This window comes from Maniola hyperantus, chromosome 2, assembly GCF_902806685.2.
Source record: "Maniola hyperantus chromosome 2, iAphHyp1.2, whole genome shotgun sequence".
NCBI classification, from domain to species: domain Eukaryota; kingdom Metazoa; phylum Arthropoda; class Insecta; order Lepidoptera; family Nymphalidae; genus Maniola; species Maniola hyperantus.
The window spans coordinates 4,648,897-4,668,649 of record NC_048537.1 but is presented as its reverse complement, the minus strand read 5'-3'; the positions used below and the strand labels follow the sequence as shown (position 1 = coordinate 4,668,649).

At 34.7% G+C, this 19,753-nt stretch overlaps 3 protein-coding genes across 8 annotated transcripts; 2 read left to right on the top strand and 1 right to left on the bottom strand.

The window, feature by feature from the left end:
* Nucleotides 1–41: 41 nt before the first annotated feature.
* LOC117987523 (THAP domain-containing protein 1-like) lies at nucleotides 42–5,455 on the bottom strand. 3 transcript variants are annotated; one of them, XM_034974551.2, is made up of 4 exons: nucleotides 5,305–5,455; nucleotides 2,253–2,422; nucleotides 709–834; nucleotides 42–608 (listed from the first exon to the last, which is right to left on the bottom strand). In XM_034974551.2, the coding sequence occupies exons 1-4, from the start codon at nucleotides 5,364–5,366 to the stop codon at nucleotides 298–300; spliced, it is 669 nt and encodes a 222-aa protein (XP_034830442.1). In that variant the 5' UTR covers nucleotides 5,367–5,455; the 3' UTR covers nucleotides 42–297. The 3 variants fall into 3 exon arrangements, with proteins under 3 accessions (XP_034830442.1, XP_069358846.1, XP_069358849.1); XM_069502745.1 differs by having other exon boundaries at nucleotides 709–819; XM_069502748.1 differs by lacking the exon at nucleotides 709–834.
* Nucleotides 5,456–5,791: 336 nt separating this feature from the next.
* Nucleotides 5,792–9,601, top strand: LOC117987532 (uncharacterized). 3 transcript variants are annotated; one of them, XM_034974560.2, is made up of 5 exons: nucleotides 5,797–6,024; nucleotides 7,064–7,249; nucleotides 7,332–7,656; nucleotides 8,008–8,272; nucleotides 9,311–9,601. In XM_034974560.2, the coding sequence occupies exons 1-5, from the start codon at nucleotides 5,911–5,913 to the stop codon at nucleotides 9,591–9,593; spliced, it is 1,173 nt and encodes a 390-aa protein (XP_034830451.2). In that variant the 5' UTR covers nucleotides 5,797–5,910; the 3' UTR covers nucleotides 9,594–9,601. The 3 variants fall into 3 exon arrangements, with proteins under 3 accessions (XP_069358800.1, XP_069358803.1, XP_034830451.2); XM_069502699.1 differs by lacking the exon at nucleotides 9,311–9,601 and having other exon boundaries at nucleotides 5,792–6,024; nucleotides 7,332–7,553; XM_069502702.1 differs by lacking the exon at nucleotides 9,311–9,601 and having other exon boundaries at nucleotides 5,793–6,024; nucleotides 7,332–7,418.
* Nucleotides 9,602–13,211: 3,610 nt separating this feature from the next.
* Nucleotides 13,212–18,711, top strand: LOC117987491 (uncharacterized). 2 transcript variants are annotated; one of them, XM_069502687.1, is made up of 6 exons: nucleotides 13,274–13,412; nucleotides 14,107–14,303; nucleotides 14,663–14,848; nucleotides 14,926–15,250; nucleotides 16,869–17,136; nucleotides 18,396–18,711. In XM_069502687.1, the coding sequence occupies exons 3-6, from the start codon at nucleotides 14,687–14,689 to the stop codon at nucleotides 18,676–18,678; spliced, it is 1,038 nt and encodes a 345-aa protein (XP_069358788.1). In that variant the 5' UTR covers nucleotides 13,274–13,412; nucleotides 14,107–14,303; nucleotides 14,663–14,686; the 3' UTR covers nucleotides 18,679–18,711. The 2 variants fall into 2 exon arrangements, with proteins under 2 accessions (XP_034830411.2, XP_069358788.1); XM_034974520.2 differs by lacking the exon at nucleotides 14,107–14,303 and having other exon boundaries at nucleotides 13,212–13,412; nucleotides 18,396–18,707.
* Nucleotides 18,712–19,753: the final 1,042 nt, after the last annotated feature.

The following is a 19,753-nucleotide window of genomic DNA, read 5'->3' as shown; positions in this document are numbered from 1 at the left end:
AGCAAGTGATATTTAATTGCTTAAAATGTGAACCACTAGGCTATAGAACAGAATAGATTTTTATTCAAGTAAACTTTTACAAGTGCTTTTGAATCGTCAACTAGTTTAATTTACCACTATCATGATTTCATCATTATTATTTATTACATTTTGATATTGACATAGTAGTACAGTATTGCATGCTACATAAATATGCTAAATAATAAATAATATCTTAAATCTAGTAAGCCTTGCTAAGGCTAATATTTTGATTATTTAAAATCATGATAATACAATATAATTATTAACTATGTATAGTCATCGACAGTTAATTTGTTTCTTTAAATGAGCATTTACAGTTTTTAAATAAGAAACACTGATCTTCAACCGTTTCACATGTTGTGATAGGACTTTTACACGGGTTTGTGATATTTTTAAAGCTTTTTTAACTCGTTGTAGATCTTTTTTTGAAGTTCTAGGTGAAATTGCATAGCCGTGTTCATACTTGATGTTCTCACAGATTTCAGACGTAGTCCTAGACGCGCGACGTGCTATTTGACCGCGCTCAATATTCTCATAGACAATAGGGACGATCCAAGATTTCTTTTGACTTCCATTCGTGCTTGGCTCTGTAAACATACATAAAACCTTTTAATCTACCTCCATGATCAGAGTATATTTGAAAATCTAACGGTGTTATTACTAGTAGCCATTTATGTGGATATTTACCATTAAGGTTCGGATTATTTTGATCATAATTGATGCTGGTCAGTTCACTTTTTACTTCAACTGTTGTCCCAGATACAGATGGTGTTGGAGTAACCACAATTTCACCTAGTGCTGAAGATATGCTCTCTATAAAAATCAGATTAAAGGGCTTTCTTATAATAAACTAGCTGATGCCCGCGACTTCGTCCGCGTGGAATTAGGTTTTTGAAAATCCCGTGGGAACTCTTTGATTTTCCGGTATAAAAAGTAGCCTATGTCACTCTCCAGGTCTTTATCTATACCCATGCAAAAAATCACGTCAATCCGTTGCACCGTTGCGACGTGATTGAAGGACAAACCAACAAACCAATAAACCAACAAACCAACAAACAAACACACTTTCGCATTTATAATAAGGGTACTGATTACTTGGCTTAGTAATCAGTATTGTTTTACAAAATCGTTTCCAGTTAATAGTGATATGGATGAATTACATAATATTCCGACAGACTCTTGCTTGTCACACGAAAGGTCACATACCATTGTACAAGATTTTTTGTTGTTGTTTCGGATTGACTATGCTGCGTAGGCCCTACTGGCCGCTACAGCGTCACCGGGGGGGTTGGCGAGCGCGAAGCTCCGCCTGGGGGTATTGTACAAGAGTCAAGAAATCTCAAACCAGTATGGTAAAAAATTGTTCCTTTACTGCAAGTTAATGATGGCCACCGCCATCTTGATGTGATTTAGTGAACTAACTATTTGGTCAAATTTTTTGTGATGTAACCACAAATTCACGATTATTTAGATTTCCTTTACTTGTGCTATAAGACATTGCTACCTGCCAAATTTCATGACTCAAGGTCAACGGAAAGTTCCATATACATATAAGTTTTACCAGACAACAAAGTGATCCTACAAGGGTACCTTTTGAGTTTGCACAAAAAAGAAGACCTTAACCCTAAGACAGTTTCTCTGTGCCATCTATGTTTTTGTATTTCCCCATACTGTTTCAGTCAAAAAGACACACTATAGGTGAAATTTTAGTCAGTGGTCAAACTCATCACAAAACACACTGTATAAACATTTAAAAAAAAACCGGCCAAGTGCGAGTCAGGCTCGCACAACGAGGGTTCCGTACAACAGTCGTATTTTTTCGACATTTTGCACGATAATTCAAAAACTATGATGCATAAAAAACTGTTTTAGAATGTACAAGTGAAGACCTTTCATACCCCACTTGATATAGTTATCTTACTTCGAAAATTGAAAATACCAATTATTAGTTTATGACCACAATTTAATTTTTTTTGTGTAATGTTCCACATATTCACGGTATTCAGATTTTTCCCCTAATTCCAGCTATAAGACCTACCTACCTGCCAAATTTCATGATTCTAGGTCTACGGGAAGTACCCTGTAGGTTTCTTGACAGACAGACAGACAGACAACAAAGTGATCCTATAAGGGTTCCGTTTTTGCTTTTAAGGTACGGAACCCTGAAAACACATAACTTTTATCTTCAAGAGATTATTTCCTACAACATGTCCTGAGATTTCAATACTCACCAGAAAAACAAGTAGGTACACTGCCACTTTTTAAAGTGGTACGTGCAGCGTGTTTAATAAAACAGTCATCTGTAAAATGTTTAGAACACAGAAGATCATTTGTTTTTGGACTCCAGTTATCAATTTTCATGTTTTTCAGCCATACATGCTTTGTTGAGTTGGTTGGGAATCTGAAATTTCAAAGTTTTTGTTTCTTCAAAAATATGTAAAAAGCAGGGTTGCAAAACACTTTTTTTAAAAGAACATTTTATTTAAATCTCTCTCTCTTTTTACTTTTAAACCTGACATTCACATTTGCACCATAGTGAAAGTGCTAAGTGTATGTTATGTAACCATAAATTTCTCGATCGCCATAGCCCTAGGGGACTCATTATAAGACATACTTACCTTAATTTTTTATAAATTAATCAAGATCAGTAGACCAACCATTATCTACTATTAAGAGACTTGTATTTCACTACCCATATTATAAATACGAAAGTGTGTTTGTTTGTTAGTTTATTGGTTTGTCCTTCTATCCGTCACAACGGAGCATCGCATCAACATGGTTTTTTGTATGGGTATAGTTTAAGACCTAGAGAGTGGCATAAATAAATAAATAAAATAAAATAAAATAGCCTTTATTCTCTGATACAATAATTATACATCTTATATTACTAACTAACCGTATTACTAATTTCTTATTTCCTATTATTTAATTATCCTATCCTATATAATTTATTCTAAAAATTGGTAACACCAGCAATTTACAGATCAGGTTGTCCTCTTTGGACATAGGCCTCCTCTAGACTTCTCCATTTTTTCCTATCTAACGCCAATCTGCGCCAACCCTTTGGCAGGTCATCCTCCCATCTCCTCTGTGGCCGTCCTCTCGCTCTCTTCCCATCTCTAGGGTACCAGTAAGTGACCTCTTTGGTCCATTTATCCCTTGGAGATCTGATCACATGGCCCGCCCAACGCCATTTAAGTTTCTTGATTCTTTTTGAGACATCTGTCACGCCTGTGATCTTTCTAATTTTAGTCAGTCTCCACTTGTCTTTCAGTTTGATGTGCAGCATGCTTCTCTCTATCCCTTGTTGGCATACCTTTATTTTCTGATTGTGAGCTTTTGTCAGACCCCATGTTTGACAGCCGTAAGTAAGTATTGGTAGGATGCACATGTTAAATACTTTACGTTTAGTTGGCATTGGAATATCTTTGTTTTTAAGTATTTCTTTCAGCGACCAGTAGCGAGCCCAGGTGTTATTAATTCGTCTTTGCAATTCTTTGTCCATCTGTAAGTTTGGTGCAATTACTTGACCTAGATAGACGTATTCATTCACATACTCTATGTCCTGATTATTTATGTTAACTTTTTGTTGATGCCTATTGGTCATAACCTTTGTTTTGGTGGTGCTCATTGTCAAACCTGCTTTTTGACTCTCTGTTGCTAGTTGTTCAAGCATTTCTTGTAGAGTGACTGGGTCCTCGGCAAATAGTACCAGGTCGTCTGCAAACCGCAGGTGTGACAGTTTACATCCATTAATATTTATTCCCCACCCTTCCCAATCTAGATTTCTAAAAATTTCCTCTAACACAGCCAAAAAAAGCTTTGGAGACAGGGGATCACCTTGTCTGACTCCTTTTTGGATCTTAAATTCCTCTCCAAGTTTTTCTAATTGTACTTTTGCAGTACTGCTGCTGTATATATTATTTATAAGTCTGATGTATTTCCTTTCTATTCCCTGGTTGACCAAGGCTTTATATATGTAGTTATGAGAGAGAGAATCAAATGCCTTATTATAGTCTACGAAAGAAATATAGTATGGTTTTCCATACATAGAGAGTGGCATAGGTTACTTTTATCCCAGAAAATCAAAGAGTTCCTCAAGATTTTTAAAAACCTAAATCCATGCGGTCGCAGGCATCAGCTAGTTACAATTAATGTGTTGATTTTACTAAAAACACTACTTATCATTTTTAAAACATATTGAAGGTAGAATCAATATTTATTAACAATAAATAACGTATCTACAAATTTTGATTTTATTTGATTAACTAATGGACTAAGGGTGAGATCTATAGAGCGCACTCTAACTTAGCTTAGACTTAAGACAGAGTTAAAATGAGATAGAGCTATATCTCTCACACTCAGAATAAGGACTGTTAGAAGTAGCCCTATTGTGACACTTACTGTTAGAGCGAGATAGCTAAATGCATTTAAGCACTTGTTAGAACGTGACAAAATGATAATGCTTTGTCCTTATCACCGTGGCCACTTTTTTTTGTTTGTCAAAATGTATTTGTACGTGAGTATTTGACAAACAACGTGAAGTGTAGAAGGAATGACATTTCACAAGTAAGAAAATCTGCTTGAGCGAGAGGGACTGAGGGGGCCACGCTAGTTGCAAATCTGGACATATCTGTGCTCTCACATAAATCTGTCTCGTTTTAACTCAATCTTAAGTCTGAGCAAAGTCAAAGTGCGCTCTATAGATCTCAGCCTAAGAGCCAGCGCATGCCAGACCTTCCTTATTTTATAAAAGCTGAATTCTGCATATTATCCCCAACGTTGGGAGGAACGTTTGTTTGGATCATGGTGGTTTTGAGAGATACCCAGTAATAAAGGTGTAAAAAACCTTAATATGTCAAAGTATAAAGTATACGTACAACAGACAGAAACGTTTAAGTGCGGAAACCAGACCAGAGTGAAGAAGTGAATAAGAAGTATATAAGTCAATTTTTTATATTTTCTTCAGAGTAGTATTAGAAATCACGTCATGCATTGCCAGACACTTAGTACCATGGCAATTGGCAACCTCCTGCCAGATACCCTTACAGTTTAAGGGTTTCTGTCAGCGAGTTGCCACAACACTACCGAAAGCAATAGGTTTTCTTGTTCTTGACAGACACGACAGAGTACAGACAGACAGACAACAAAGTGGTCCTCTTAGATGAATGATTACCTACAAGGGTTCTATTTTCTTTCGGAAAAAAAGTTCATTCCACTGTTCCGTGTTTCTAGTATATAGTAGATAATCTATGGTTCCGTGTATCACGATTCACGTCTTACTTGTGAAACGTTATTCCGCTGCCAGTTTGATAGCGGGTTTTGCAAAACACGCACGCCTTCATATTGCTTGAAGTAGATTAGCCATAACTCATAACCATAAGTTGACCATAGTCCATAAGGTTAAAAATTATATTAAAAGCACTAGGTAGGTACCTACCTATCCGACCAAACTATACACTGTAGTCTGTGCAAACTATGTTCAATTCAAGAATTCAAGGTACTCTGTGACAATTGTATATTTCTATGTCTGTGACTATCACAAACTCTATAGTAAAGTAAGTTCTTTGCACAATAATCACAGTAAAAAGTTGAAAACATGTTATTGGTCTGTGGTGATAATCACAGAGGACATACTACATTGGTTGGTTATAATGTTGGTATTGAAGCATGCATCCCATGCCATAGGTATGGTATACCGCATACCATAGAGTAGTATTATATTAGGGTACCGCATACATCACAGAGTACTTTTTAGTATTTACATAGATATATTTTCGGTTTTGTATGAAAGATAAATACATATTAATCTATGGATAAATGTTACAAAATGGTTACAAACAATAAACATAATGTTATGCTTAAAATATTATTTTGTGCTTTTGAATCATGGAACTAGAAGAACTATTTGAAAATGTTGAAGATATAACAGACCCCTCATTAATGGATAGTATTCTAGCGCGTTTGGAAGAAATTCAATCGGAAGATGAAGAATTTATGGAGGTTAATTTGATTGGTTTACTTATATATTTTATAAACTTGTCTAAGATCAAACACGTGGTAGATGTTGATCAAAGAGTATATAATCACTACGTTTATGTTGATTTTAAAAAAACAATACGTTAATATGCTGACTACAGTCCGCAATATTTATTGTTTTGACTAGGCACAATTCAATGGTATGAGATGCTGCTGAGGAAATTTGGAACTGTCTTATGTTGATTCTACTCATAATCCAAACCCCTAGACCTATTCTCTATCTAAGTGGCTATTAACTTAATTTTTCACGAGGAAAAATGCTCCACCCAGTCCCAACCACTCTCTTCAGGAGGTGGATGAGGAAGGCAGATGTCCAGCAGTAGACGCATGCAGGCTGATGGATTAGAATGGAATGGATAATGAACGCTGCTAGCCATCCGAGAGTTGGTGAAATAATTTATAATTATTCATCCTTAAAAGATTGGCGAGCGATACAACAGTTGGCTAATCTAAATATATAAAACGAAAAGGTGACTGACTGACTGACTGATCTATCAACGCACACCTCAAACTACAGGACGGATCGGGCTGAACTTTGGCATGCAGCCTAGCTATTATGACACAGGCATCCGCTAAGTAAGGATTTTAGGACATTCAACCCCTAAGGGGGTAAAATAGGGGTTCAAAATTTGTGTAGTCCATGCGGACGAAGTCGCGGGCAGAAGCTAGTTAAAAATAAATTCGCCTTCCGTCGGTCGGTCTGCTAGACACTTCCCTAAGATAATAGTAGAATTTAGTAACTCAATATGTTGCTAATTCTTTTGAACACAGTCTTTAAATTGACTGATTATCCAATTCTTTTTCGGATTTACAACAATCATTATAAAAGAGGTAGCAATACGTTTAGATTTATTGCTTTAGAGATTAATGTACAACAGAACTCTGCATTATAAATACATATTACCATATAATCATATGAAGGCAAGCCTACCATTCTTTTCTGACTCCTTAACATTTGTTTGTGATTAACACTTTTGGTTTAGTTTACCTAAATTATTTTTAGATACTATTAAAAAAACAGCATAGAATGGTCATAACATGGCATCAGCCATGGTATCAAAAGACTAACAGCCTCACTAAAGCTATGCCCAAAGAAATTAACCCTGATCAAAAAGACATGTTTCGAACTGATTCTATAACTTATGAAGAAAGTAAAAAAATACATAAAACTTGGAAGAAGTTTCGCAAGGTATTCTAACTATTGTAATGCTGTATTTACTTGATAATAATATTTTTGATTATTGGTTAAAATAATGTAATTTTTGATTTAGAGATTTGGTGTTCCAAATACACCAATATGTCTCGCCAGGTGGAAAAATAAAGACAGATGTCGCAGCCCTTCCACTGCTGAGGAATGTGTAAGAAGATTTGTTATATCCTTTCTAGCACAGGGCTTGGAGAGAAATCTTTATCAAGTGTATAAACATGTTTTGACCCGTTATGGTGGTCCAGTTAAGGGTAAATACAGTAAACATGAAGAAAATATGATGAAGGTGTGTTTTTATCACTATCCCAAGAAAGCAGCTCGATATTTGACAGCAGTTTTAAGTAGAGAGCCCCGAGGCATTTATAAAAGAGTTTCGCAGATGGCACATGGTAAAATTACAAACTTTTAATAATTACAAAACCAACAATTTATTCTTGAGAAAAGCAGGGCAATGTATGTTTTGTAACTCCTTTGGTTACTTTTGCTGGTTTTAAGTTATAATGTACCTACCAATTGTCTACACTTGTTTATATAACACACTAGCTGCCCCGGCGAACTTCGTACAGTCGATTCTCATTCAGAATTTTTTTTAAATTTTTCTTTCTGTAAGAACCATCCCCGTACTTCAAGGAATATTATGAAAAAAGAATTAGCGAAATCGGTTCTGCTGTTCTCGAGATTTGCGATCAGCAACACATTCAGGGATTCATTTTTATATAATAGAGATTATTTTGTTTTAGGAAACCCCGTCAAACAAGTGAAAAAAAAATGGACCTTACCATTGGCAAGCAAATTTTTGAAACTACTCATAGAATACACTGGTGAAACAGTGGTTGACAATTTAAAACAAAGGCGATTTGAGAAATCAATTTGGATAAAGCTGGAAAAGGATATGGAACAATATTACATTTATCTGCAAAGGTTTTGGCATGACAAACTTCATATTCAATTATTTGTTAAGGCAGATGTAAAAACAAAAAGACTAATAAGGAAAATATTTAAAGTGTAAGTATATCATTTATATGTATGCAACATCCATATTAATGTTACAAATCCAAAAGTGTGTCTGTCTGGTAGCTTTTTATGGGCCATCCGATTAACCAATTTGATAAAATTTTGTACAGAGATACATACAGTGCGACAAAGCTCTTTTGGCGCGTGGCCAAAATCGGAACTAACCCTACCATCTTGTGAATTGTCACGCTGTCACCATATATGCAGTGTTAGGGTCTTTTTAGGGTTCCGTACCTCAAAAGGAAAAACGGAACCCTTATAGGATCACTTTGTTGTCTATCTCTGTCTGTCTGTCTGTCGGTATGTCAAGAAACCTACAGGGTACTTCCCGTTGACCTAGAATCATGAAATTTGGCAGGTAGGTAGGTCTTATAGTAGACATTAGGGGGAAAATCTGAAAACCGTGAATTTGTGGTTATATCACACAAAAAAAAAAACTGTGGTCATGAACTAATAATTAGTATTTTCAATTTTCGAAGTAAGATAACTATATCGAGTGGGGCATCATATGAAAGGTCTTCACCTGTGCATTCTAAAACAGATTTTCAAAATGTCGAAAAAATACGACTGTAGTGCGGAACCCTCGTTGCGCGAGCCTGACTCGCACTTGGCCGGTTTTTTTTTTAATATCGGAGCCATTTCATGTACATAACATCAAAATATATTCTGATAATAAATACAGCATAACTTTGTCTGCATCTTATAGCTATATTTAGCACTACGTAAATATAGAATTTACGCAGATAAACATGATAAGTTCAATAACAATCGTTTATTGATCAAAAAACATAGCTACAAGTACATCTGCATTGCAAGTCCATGGCCTATAAATGTTTTTTTTGTCATTCTTTCTTGATTTGGAAACAGGGACTGCTTTTCCAATTTCTCATTCAGTTAAAATTAGATAAAAGTTACTCGATTTTCAACTACATTACTCGATTACATAATTATTATAGTGACCATTCATTATGTATAATAACTATTTAATCACTATGACTGTAACATATTATATTTAGTTTTTTGTTTTAGATTAAAACGATATCCTTACAAGGTGTGGACTGATATTCGATGGAAACAAGTAGCTAAGCATTTTCCAGATGGGTTTAGTCCTACTTTTTTAAATAAAATTTGTTATACTTTTGTCTACAAATCTTTCCCGGGGTTTTTGAAACGACCACTGGAAGATTTAATAAATCATGGAATGGAAAAGTCTAAATTTTTTCGCAACAGAAGATTAAAAACTTTGGTTTTAAATGAAAATCAGGAATTAGAACTTATAAAATACGACAATAAATTGAAATTGATATTTTGATTTGAAAACTGTTTTAACTACCTAACTATTCCCTAACTAATAAAATCATGTATTTTCTAACATTCGTAATATACAGCGTGCTATTTCATTTTGAGTGTTCAGTTAGGTAAACAAGAACCCTTTGTTGAATAAAATTAAAAGTACCTATTAGTTTATGCCACCTTTTTTTAGTTCTAATAAAACTTAATTTAATAAAAACAAAATATATAAGCCTATGTTAAAAGTTGATATAGGTACTATATATATTATATCTTCGAATGAAGTGACTCATATAATAACGATCGAACTTCAAGAAGTTTCATACTAGCTGATACCCGCGACTTTGTTCTCGTGGATTTGATTTTTTAAAAATCCCGTGTGTACTCTTTGATTTTCTGGGATAAAAGTAGCCTATGTCGCTCTCCAGTCTCCAGGGTCTTTAACTATATCCATGCAAAATAATCACGTTTAGCCGTTGCATTGCACATCGAATCCCGTCGACCCTACCCGTCTTCTGCACTCCGCTGGCAAGTATAGGTAAGTAACATACCGCTTTCAAAGCCCAATGCAAAGCAAGCGGCATCGCGTTGGTTTAGCCGTTTCTTTTTCTAACCGACTTTAGTAGGCCAGTTTTTAAATCACCACGATTTAGGAATGCAATTCCTTACAGCATCAAGGTTGAGGAGTTGGGTCTTTGAGTTCAAGGATAGTCTTAACTTGGTAGGTAGTTACCTTCAATATCAATTTATAACCGACAGTTTTGAAACCTAAACTGATGGGAACACCCCCCTGCAGCATCAGGATTGAGGAGTTGGAATCCAATTTTTTATGAAACAATGTCGGAAAGTTTCTCTATCAATTTAAAAAAAAACACGCAAATCGGTTCAGTAATCTCTGAGATTTCTAGGTAGAAAAACACAATTACTTTTCGAAAGTCAGTTTAAAAAGTAGCCTATGTTACCTTTTGGTTAATCCTCTACTTGTCTGTGAAAGTCCCGTCAAAATAGGTTTAGCCGTTCCGAAGATTAGCCCGTTTAAACAGACACACAGACAAAAATTTTAAAAACGTGTGATTTAGTTATGGTACCTACAGTTCAAATAACCATAATATGAGGTAGGTTGTTATTTCGTTAGTAATGATTATGAGTCCCCGTAGTCCGTACAAAAAGACTCCTCACGCGACATTTTAACTATGGGTCAACTGCACCGACATAATTATGTGCGTAGGTTCAATATATTATGTCGGTACTTGGTGTAGGCGGTTAACTATCATGTCAAAAGTAGGTATTTACCCATGATCGTAGATAGAGTAATAAAGGTAGATGCAGGAACGTTTGCTTTCTCATTCGCACTAAAAAGAGCACAGATAAAGTAATGTGATAAACAGAGACGCAGCTAACCTATTTTTTGTCCCTTATCGTGTAACTGGTTTTTTTCAAGAATTTACTTAGTTATTTAGTTTATTTATTTAGTTGCAAAACAAACTTTGTTCCAGCCTTACAAATAAACCCATTATAAAATGTTATACTAAGAATATACATAGAATAAGCGAAATGTCAACAAATAAACTCTGAATAGTCTAAACCTACCATAACGTCGGCGTATCTCTTCATACTAACACTATTCCATCGCTAAACTTAGTCGCACCCTAGTTTAAATTAGGAATAACCTCAAAATCGTGAATTTGCATTACATTCATAGGTGTGTTTTAAAATTTTGAAATCTAATATTTACGATGGCGTTAAGAGCAATAGAACAAGTAGAGCAAGTTAATACGGTTAAATTTTTCCAGGTCATAGAGCGCTCCTTTTTAGCCATTTTTGCGTGTTTTTCCTTACAATTAATTAATGTTTTCGCCAACGGACAACGGAGTCTTTGTAGTGGTTTTGGAAGTCGGTTTTTTTAATTTTTCATTTTTATTTTAAGCTTTTTAGTGGTCATTGCTTGGTACCTAAAATATCAATTCACCAGCAAAACTTTCCAAATCCACACGGCTTAGGAGTTCAGTACCTTGCAACATCAGGATTGAAGAGTTGGGACTTGGAATTCAATAACAAAGTCTATGCTTGGCATTCACAATATTATTTCACCAGGAACAGCTTCTGAATCTCTATAGTTTAAGAGTGCTGTACCATGCATCATCAGGTTTGAGGAATTCAAACTTGGAGTGTAATCATGAAGCCGTTGTACCTAAAATATCAATTCACCATCAAAAGTTCCCGAATCCCCACGGCTTAGGAGTTCAGTACCTTGCAGCATCAGGATTGAGGAGTTGGGATCCGAAGTTTAATGATGTAGTCTATGCTTGGCACTAAAAATAATATTGCATCATCCGCAGTTTCTGAATCATTATAGTTTAGGAGTGCTGTTCATCATCAGGGTTGAGGAGATGGGATTTGGAGTGCAAGCAATAAGTCGTTGCTTGGTACCTACAACATTAATTCACTATGAACACTTCCTGAATCTTGATAACTTAAGCAGGCAGTAACCCTGCAGCATCATGATTAAGGAGTTGGATCCAGAAATTTTTATGGGACCACTACGAAAATAACCCCTGTTGATTAAAAAACAAATTTTGCAAATCGGCCCAGAAACCTCGAAAAAATCGATTTACCTACATAGGTACATAAACAAAAACGGGCCGAGTTGAGATCCACCTCCTCAATTGGAAATCGGTTAAAAATTAAATTAAGTACGAATAATAAACGTCAAAGACGTCAGTCTACGCGTCAAAGTGACGGCTTGTTGACAGAAACACGAATTCCGTAGACAAAATTTTACTTTTTTATAGGCAAAATTTTACTTTTTTATACATCTTGTACAGCATAACCAGTGAATAGATAGTACGAAGCTATACCGAGTATATTTGTAAGAAAATATTACCTGCTTATTACTAGGATATTGGGGCCGATTCTCTTGTGCACAATCTCTAAAATAAACTAAATTAAGACGTCTAAATCTAGTGCTATCCTTTTCGGCAAGCAACATTATGACAGGGATAGCAATAGATTTAGACGTGTCATTTTAGTTTAGTTTAGAGATTGTGTACAAGAGAATCGGCCCCATTCTATGCATAACAATATCTAGTATATGCTCTGAATAAACGTGGTTTAAACATTTTTTATTTGTAAGGCTGTGAATTCGTGGCGTAATTGTATTTCTCATGAGTTTACTTGTTTTCACATAAAAAACGTTTAATACAAATATTGACTACTAAACAATAATAATTTGTAATAATTAAATTGGTAATAATAATTTGTCGTGTTATTCATCGTTACGTCGTGCTATCGCTATCTCATACGCGGTTACATAGTACTTACATCTACCTATTATTCTATCTACGCGTGCTATCGCTATCTCAGACGCGGTTACACAGAACTACAGTCTAGCTTTTTTACTCAGTCTACGGGAAGAACCCAGAGCGTAGACACTAGACAGAGCTACTTGTTTGGTTATGTTGGCAGTACCGTCTTTCTGACAGTGTAGTTTTATAGTGTTGGTATTAAAGCATGCATTCGACTCATACATTTTCGGTTTTGTACATAGAAATATTAAACTAATAGGTACCTACCCTTCTAATACCTATCTCTATGGTTTTGTATGAAAGTTCGGTCTCTTAAAACGTAGGTAGGTACCTACCTAGTGATTCATTATAATCGGTGATTATAATATTATACTCTTTGTTAAATCCGTAAAATATTATTTTGTGGTTTTAAAATTTAAATCATGGAACTAGAAGAACTATTTGAAAATGTTGAAGATATAACAGACCCCTCATTAATGGATAGTATTCTAGCGCGTTTGGAAGAAATTCAATCGGAAGATGAAGAATTTATGGAGGTTAATTTGATTGGTTTACTTATATATTTTATAAACTTGTCTAAGATCAAACACGTGGTAGATGTTGATTGAAAAAAAAAACCGGCCATGTGCGAGTCAGGCTCGCGCAATAAGGGTTCCGTACTATAGTCGTATTTTATCGACATTTCGCACGATAATTCAAAAACTATGATGCATAAAAATAAATAAAAATCTGTTTTAGAATTTAAAGAAAATTATTTACAGGTGAAGACCTTTCATATGATACCCCACTTGATATAGTCACTCACTTCGAAAGTTGAAAATACTAATTATTAGTTCATGACCACAATTTATTTATTTTTTGTGTGATCTAACCCTAAATTCACAGTTTTCAGATTTTTCCCCAAATGTCAGCTATAAGATCTACCTACCTGCCAAATTTCATGATTCTAGGTCAACGGGAAGTACCCTGTAGGTTTCTTGACAGACAGACAGACAGACAACAAAGTGATCCCATAAGGGTTCCGTTTTTCCTTTTGAGGAACGGAACCCTAAAAAAATACGTTAATATGCTGACTACAGTCCGCAATATTCATTGTTTTGACTAGGCACAATTCAATGGTATGAGATGCTGCTGAGGAAATTTGGAACTGTCTTATGTTGATTCTACTCATAATTCAAACCCCTAGACCTATTCCCTATCTAAGTGGCTATTAACTCAATTTTTCACTAGGAAAAGTGCTTTTCTCTTCCACCCGCTCCCCACCACTCTTCAGGAGGTGGATGAAGAAGGCAGATGTCCAGCAGTAGACACAAGCAGGCTGATGGATTGGAATGCAAAAGTGCCTAACGAATAACAAAACTTCTGATTTGGTAATCTAATCTGGGTCACTTTGGTAACCAACCGAGGTATCATCCTTCTAAAACTTGGTAATAAACACTAATAGGTATAGTATGGGCACCAACGAAATTTACGCACACATATCGTATTGTCACATAGCCACTTAGATAAAAAATAGGCTTGCAGAATTCAGTAACTCAATATGTTGCTAATTCTATTGAATACAATCTTAAAATTGAAAGATCTAAATCTAATATTATCCTTTTCTACAAGGATCATTATGAAAGAGATAACAATACATTTAGATTTATTGCTTTAGAGATTAATGTACAACAGAACTAGCTATTATAGATACATATAATAACATAAAGGCAAGCCTAGAAGCATTCTTTTCTGACTTCTTAACATTTGTTTGTGTGTGTGGTTTAGTTTACAAAGTTATTTTTAGATACTATTGAAAAAACAGCATCTAATGGTCATAACATGGCATCAGCCATGGTATCAAAAGTTTAACAGCCTTACTAGAGCTATGACCAAAGAAATGAACCCTGATGTTAAAGACATGTTTCGAACTGATTCTATAAGTTATGAAGAAAGTAAAAAAATACATAAAAATTGGAAGAAGTTTCACAAGGTATTCTAACTAATGTAATGCTGTATTGACTTGATAATATTTAATTATTGGTTAAAACATAAAATTTTTTGATTTAGATGTTTGGTGTTCCAAATAAACCAATATGTCTCGCCAGGTGGAGAAATAAAGACAGATGTCGCAGCCCTTCCACTGCAGAGGAATCTGTAAGAAGATTTGTTATATCCTTTCTAGCACAGGGCTTGGAGAGAAATCTGTGTCAAGTATATAAATATGTTGTGACCCATTATGGTGGTACAGTTAAGGGTAATTACAGTAAACATGAAGAAAATATAATGGAGGTGTGTGTTTATCACTATCCCAAGAATGCAGTTCGATATTTGGCAGCAGTTTTAAGTCGAGAGCCCCGAGGCATTTATAAAAGAGTTTCGCAGATGGCACATGGTAAAATTACAAACTTTTAAATTACAAAATCTACAATTTATTCTTCAGAAAAGCACGCAATGTATGTTGTGTAAGTCGTTTGGTTTCTTTTGCTGGTTTTAAGTCATAAGGTACAAAGAGCAACATAATTAGTTACAGTGCGACAAGGCTATCTTGGCACGTGGCGAAAATCAGAACTAACGTTGCCGTCAAGTGTCCCGTTTGGTCAACAGCGCCCCTCTTTCAATGTCATTCAAGTGCCAAGAGAGCCTTTGTGCACTGTTGATTACCGATACAGCTTAAACACAAGCATGAGTCAGTGGCCTTCGTGAAATGCAAGAACTATAATATGAATCAACATGTTAATCAGAGACTATAATAACATCTGAATTCTAAACCCCTTAGACAATAACATCATTCACACATTTATTGACCCTTCTTCTTAGCGTTCCTTAATATCTAATTGGTGCTCCCTTGCTATTTAATACTTGTAATCGTGAATTCATGCTTCCAATCAGACTCCAACATCTCCCAAGTGGGAGTCATTACATCTTCTAAATTAAACCTGTAGGTCGATTCTGTAAAACTTGCATCAATCATTATTACAATCGCAATTGTTGTGATTGGCTGAATTTATTCTATTCTTGTTGCAACAATGCTTTGTAGCCAACAGTGAGCGAGCGACAACCAATCAAAGGTGATTGCGATCGTGACATTGTAGCTGTCATTCTACCACAATCGGCCGTATTTCACGTATAATAGATCCCAAGTGACCCGATAAACTTTCTACAGGGCTTTTAGAAGGCCTGTAGAAAGTCAATAGCCAATTGATCTTAGAACATTTCTCCTCTGCGAACAAAAATAAAAATCTACATTATAGCAAAATATAACTTTCCTTCATAATTTTACCACCATATAGAATCTCTTTCATTTTCAATCGATATTTTAGCGTTTAAAATATTATCGTGAGTGATTTCCATTATAAGTTGGTACCTATATAATATCTCACACTCGGCGTGTTTAGTCGACGTTAGCCCGACTAGTTTCGAACCCGTCCGGGGTCCTTTTTCAATCGATATTTAATACTATAGGTATACTTTTAATATATGTATTGTTAAAAAAAACAACTAAATATTTCTGCACTCTGCAATATCACTTCTGTAACGTAGAAGAAACATGAAATCATAAAAACAAAATATATCGTAATTTCTCTAAATTGCGCCTTTTCTTTTAGGTGTAATATGCCAGTAGTTAAATAGTTTTTAATTATATTTTTAGACGGTATCATAGGTTATTATTTATTGTAATTGGGGATGGTAGTTAAGTGCTCATAATGAATGAGTCAATTGAATTTAATATCTATATCCAATTGAAATAAATCCATTGGATAAATAATAAATTCAATTGATAAATTTAAACTCCTCTGCCGCCCCCCTCCTCCAAAGTGCGCAGGCGAGACGGATATGAACAGAGACGGATAACTTGTTCCAGTTATATGCGCGTGTGTTTTTAGAATTACGTCATCGATAATATCACAGACTCACACTTTGATGTGTGTTAGTGTGGCCTGTAAATCTATTTCTGCTGCTGTTTCTGCCTATATCCAAACTTGTTTATGTAACGCAATATTTTGTTTAAGGAAACCCTGCTAAACAATTGCCGAAAAAGAAATGGACCTTGCCTTTGGCAAGTAAATTTTTGAAACTACTCATGGAATACACTGGTGAAACAGTGATTGACAATTTAAAACAAAGGCGATTTGAGAAATCAATTTGGTTAAAGCTGGAAAAGGATATGGATCAACATTACATTTATCTGCAAAGCTTTTGGCATGACAAACTTCATATTCAATTATTTGTTAAAGCAGATGTAAAAACAAGAGGACTTAAAAGGAAAATATTTAAAGTGTAAGTATATCCTTTATATGCAACACTGTATGACACTGGATGACAGACGACCCAGTAGATGGGATGTCTTACCACCAAATCCATGCTAATATTACAAATGCAAAAGTGTGTCTGTCTGTTAGCTTATTTTATTGCCCATCCGTTTAACCGATTTGATAAAATTTTATTGCCCCACAAGTCCCACAAGTTGCGGTCGCCATCTACTTACTTGGTAGTTACAGGACAGTCTTAGTAATAGGGTCCTGTTGGCACCCTTTGACTACGGAACCCTAAAAACGTAATTCAAAATGTTTTGTTCTCGTTGAAATGAAGGATACTTAATAATGGTTCAAAAGGTTAGACTTGTTCCTTTCCTTATTTAACTGGATAAAAGTAACTGGAAAAATATACTGTTACTACTTTATTCATTATCATTACCTCCATTACATACCAATATTCATTATCGTTAACATCCATCCATCTCTAAAATTTTGAACATTGGCGCCGATTCTCTTGTACAAAATCTCCAAACTAAACTAAATTAACAGGTCTAAACCTAGTGCTATCCTTTTCCTCAAGCAACATTATGAAAGGGATAGCAATATATTTAGACGTGCCATTTTAGTTTAGTTTAGAGATTGTACAACGGAATTAGCCTCTGTGTCTCCTAAAAAATTATAAATGCGAAAGTGTGTTTGTTTGTTGTGTTGTCCTTCAATTACGTCGAAACGGTGCAACGGGTTGACGTGAGTTAATTCAACGCGGACGAAGTCGCGGGCATTAGCTAGTTACCTACTAATAATAGCCGGTTAAACCTCCCCTCCATCTCCCCTAGCCATCCTAGGCTTTATTGCTCGCAATTAAGGAAGCTAAGCTTTAAGTTTACCTAATTTTATTACTTTGACTAACTTTGACCAGCTATCGGTACGCTTATTATAAATGCGAAAGTGTGTTTGTTTGTTGGTTTGTCCTTCAATGAAGTCGCAACAGACTGACGTGATTTTTTGCATGGGTATAGATAAAGACCTGGAGAGTGACATAGGCTACTTTTTATCCTGGAAAATCAAAGAGTTCGCACGGGATTTATAAAAAACTATATTCACGTGGACGACGTTGCGGGCATCAGCTAATTATAAATAATATCTGGATAAAGTGATTAATTAATCACATACTTTAAGACCATTATTAATAATTACGTAATAATTATATTGACAATTCATTTTATGTACCTATAAACAGCTATTTAATCACTATGACTGTAACATTTTGTTTTGTTTTAGATTAAAACGTTATCCTTACAAGGTGTGGACTGATATTCGATGGAAGCAAGTAGCTAAGCATTTTCCAGATGGGTTTAGTCCTATTTTTTTTAATAAAATTTGTTATGAAATGGTCTGCAAATCTTTCCCGGGGTTTTTGAAACGACCACTGGAAGATGTAATTAATCACGGAATAGAAAAGTCTAAATTTTCTCCCAACAGAAGGCTAAAAACTTTGGTTTTAAATGAAAATCAGGAATTACAACTTATAAAATACGACAATAAATTGAAATTGATATTTTGATTTGACAACTGTTTTATTCCCTAACTAATAAAATCAAGTATTTTCTAATATTTGTAATACGTGTTATTTCATTTTGAGTGTAGGTAAACAAGAACCCTTTGAATAAAATTATATTATAAGTAGGTATTAGTTTTTGCCAGCGTATTTAGTTCCAATAAAATTTAATTTAATAAAAATAAAATATATAAACCTATGATAAAACTTGATATATGTAATATTTCTTTGAATGAAGCGAACCGTATAATAACGATCGAACTTCAACTTCGATTCGTTTGATCATCTAATGTACATATTATAGTCCGTACAAAATACCTCCTCACGCGCCAATTTAACTATGCGTCAAGGCATGGTCAACTGTCATGTCAAAAGTTAGAGTTAGATATAGTATAGTATAGTATGAGTTAGATAACACATTAATTTATTGGTATAATACTTAAGACCTAAATAACAATAAGGTACTTATAAACTAACAAAATTGAACTAAATGTAGGTTATTTTAAACTAAATATACTTAGTAGGTAAAAACAATGATTAATTTTATAGATAAATGTAGGTAGGTAAGAAAATGTTCGTTATTTATATCACAGCGGAGTATTAACACGAGCGTAAGTAAGCGTTTTCACGCATCCAGGGAAGTAATTTAGTAAAGCTCTTAAGTTCATTCAGAGATGAACAGCGAAGTGCGTGAAATAAACTCTGTAATTCTTTGTGCTCAGCGAAGTCAAAGAAGAAAAACAATGAAATTTTTACCTATCTATCCTATCTATTTTAACTAGGTATATTTATCTATTGTAGGTACTTGTTTACTTGCACACTAAATTTTTACTTGCAACTTATTACTAAATTCACTGTTTACATGTATTAAGTGATAAGTCCCTTAAAATGAAGTTTATTACTTGACAACTTAATAGGTACATGTAAACTAGGCATTAACAACTAATGTTTGTAAATTAGGCTTAGGACTAAAATCATACTTTTGACATGGAAACAAAAAGTTGAAATGGCGCGGGAGGCGTTTTTTACGCGCTTAAAATTACCTATTTACAACTAACAAGACAACTTTTAAGAAACAAGT

What these genes read in the sequence shown, in the direction of transcription:
- LOC117987523 (XM_034974551.2), bottom strand. Translation starts at nt 5,366, where the DNA reads ATGAAGGCGTGCGTGTTTTGCAAAACCCGCTATCAAACTGGCAGCGGA. An exon ending in AGCGGAATAACGTTTCACAA is followed by an intron (nt 2,423 to 5,304) that starts GTAAGACGTGAA and finishes TTGAAATTTCAG; the next exon opens with ATTCCCAACCAACTCAACAA. An exon ending in AAATAATCCGAACCTTAATG is followed by an intron (nt 609 to 708) that starts GTAAATATCCAC and finishes GTATGTTTACAG; the next exon opens with AGCCAAGCACGAATGGAAGT.
- LOC117987532 (XM_034974560.2), top strand. Translation starts at nt 5,911, where the DNA reads ATGGAACTAGAAGAACTATTTGAAAATGTTGAAGATATAACAGACCCC. An exon ending in CTTGGAAGAAGTTTCGCAAG is followed by an intron (nt 7,250 to 7,331) that starts GTATTCTAACTA and finishes TTTTTGATTTAG; the next exon opens with AGATTTGGTGTTCCAAATAC. An exon ending in AGTTTCGCAGATGGCACATG is followed by an intron (nt 7,657 to 8,007) that starts GTAAAATTACAA and finishes ATTTTGTTTTAG; the next exon opens with GAAACCCCGTCAAACAAGTG.
- LOC117987491 (XM_034974520.2), top strand. Translation starts at nt 13,299, where the DNA reads ATGGAACTAGAAGAACTATTTGAAAATGTTGAAGATATAACAGACCCC. An exon ending in AGTTTCGCAGATGGCACATG is followed by an intron (nt 15,251 to 16,868) that starts GTAAAATTACAA and finishes ATTTTGTTTAAG; the next exon opens with GAAACCCTGCTAAACAATTG. An exon ending in AAAAGGAAAATATTTAAAGT is followed by an intron (nt 17,137 to 18,395) that starts GTAAGTATATCC and finishes GTTTTGTTTTAG; the next exon opens with ATTAAAACGTTATCCTTACA.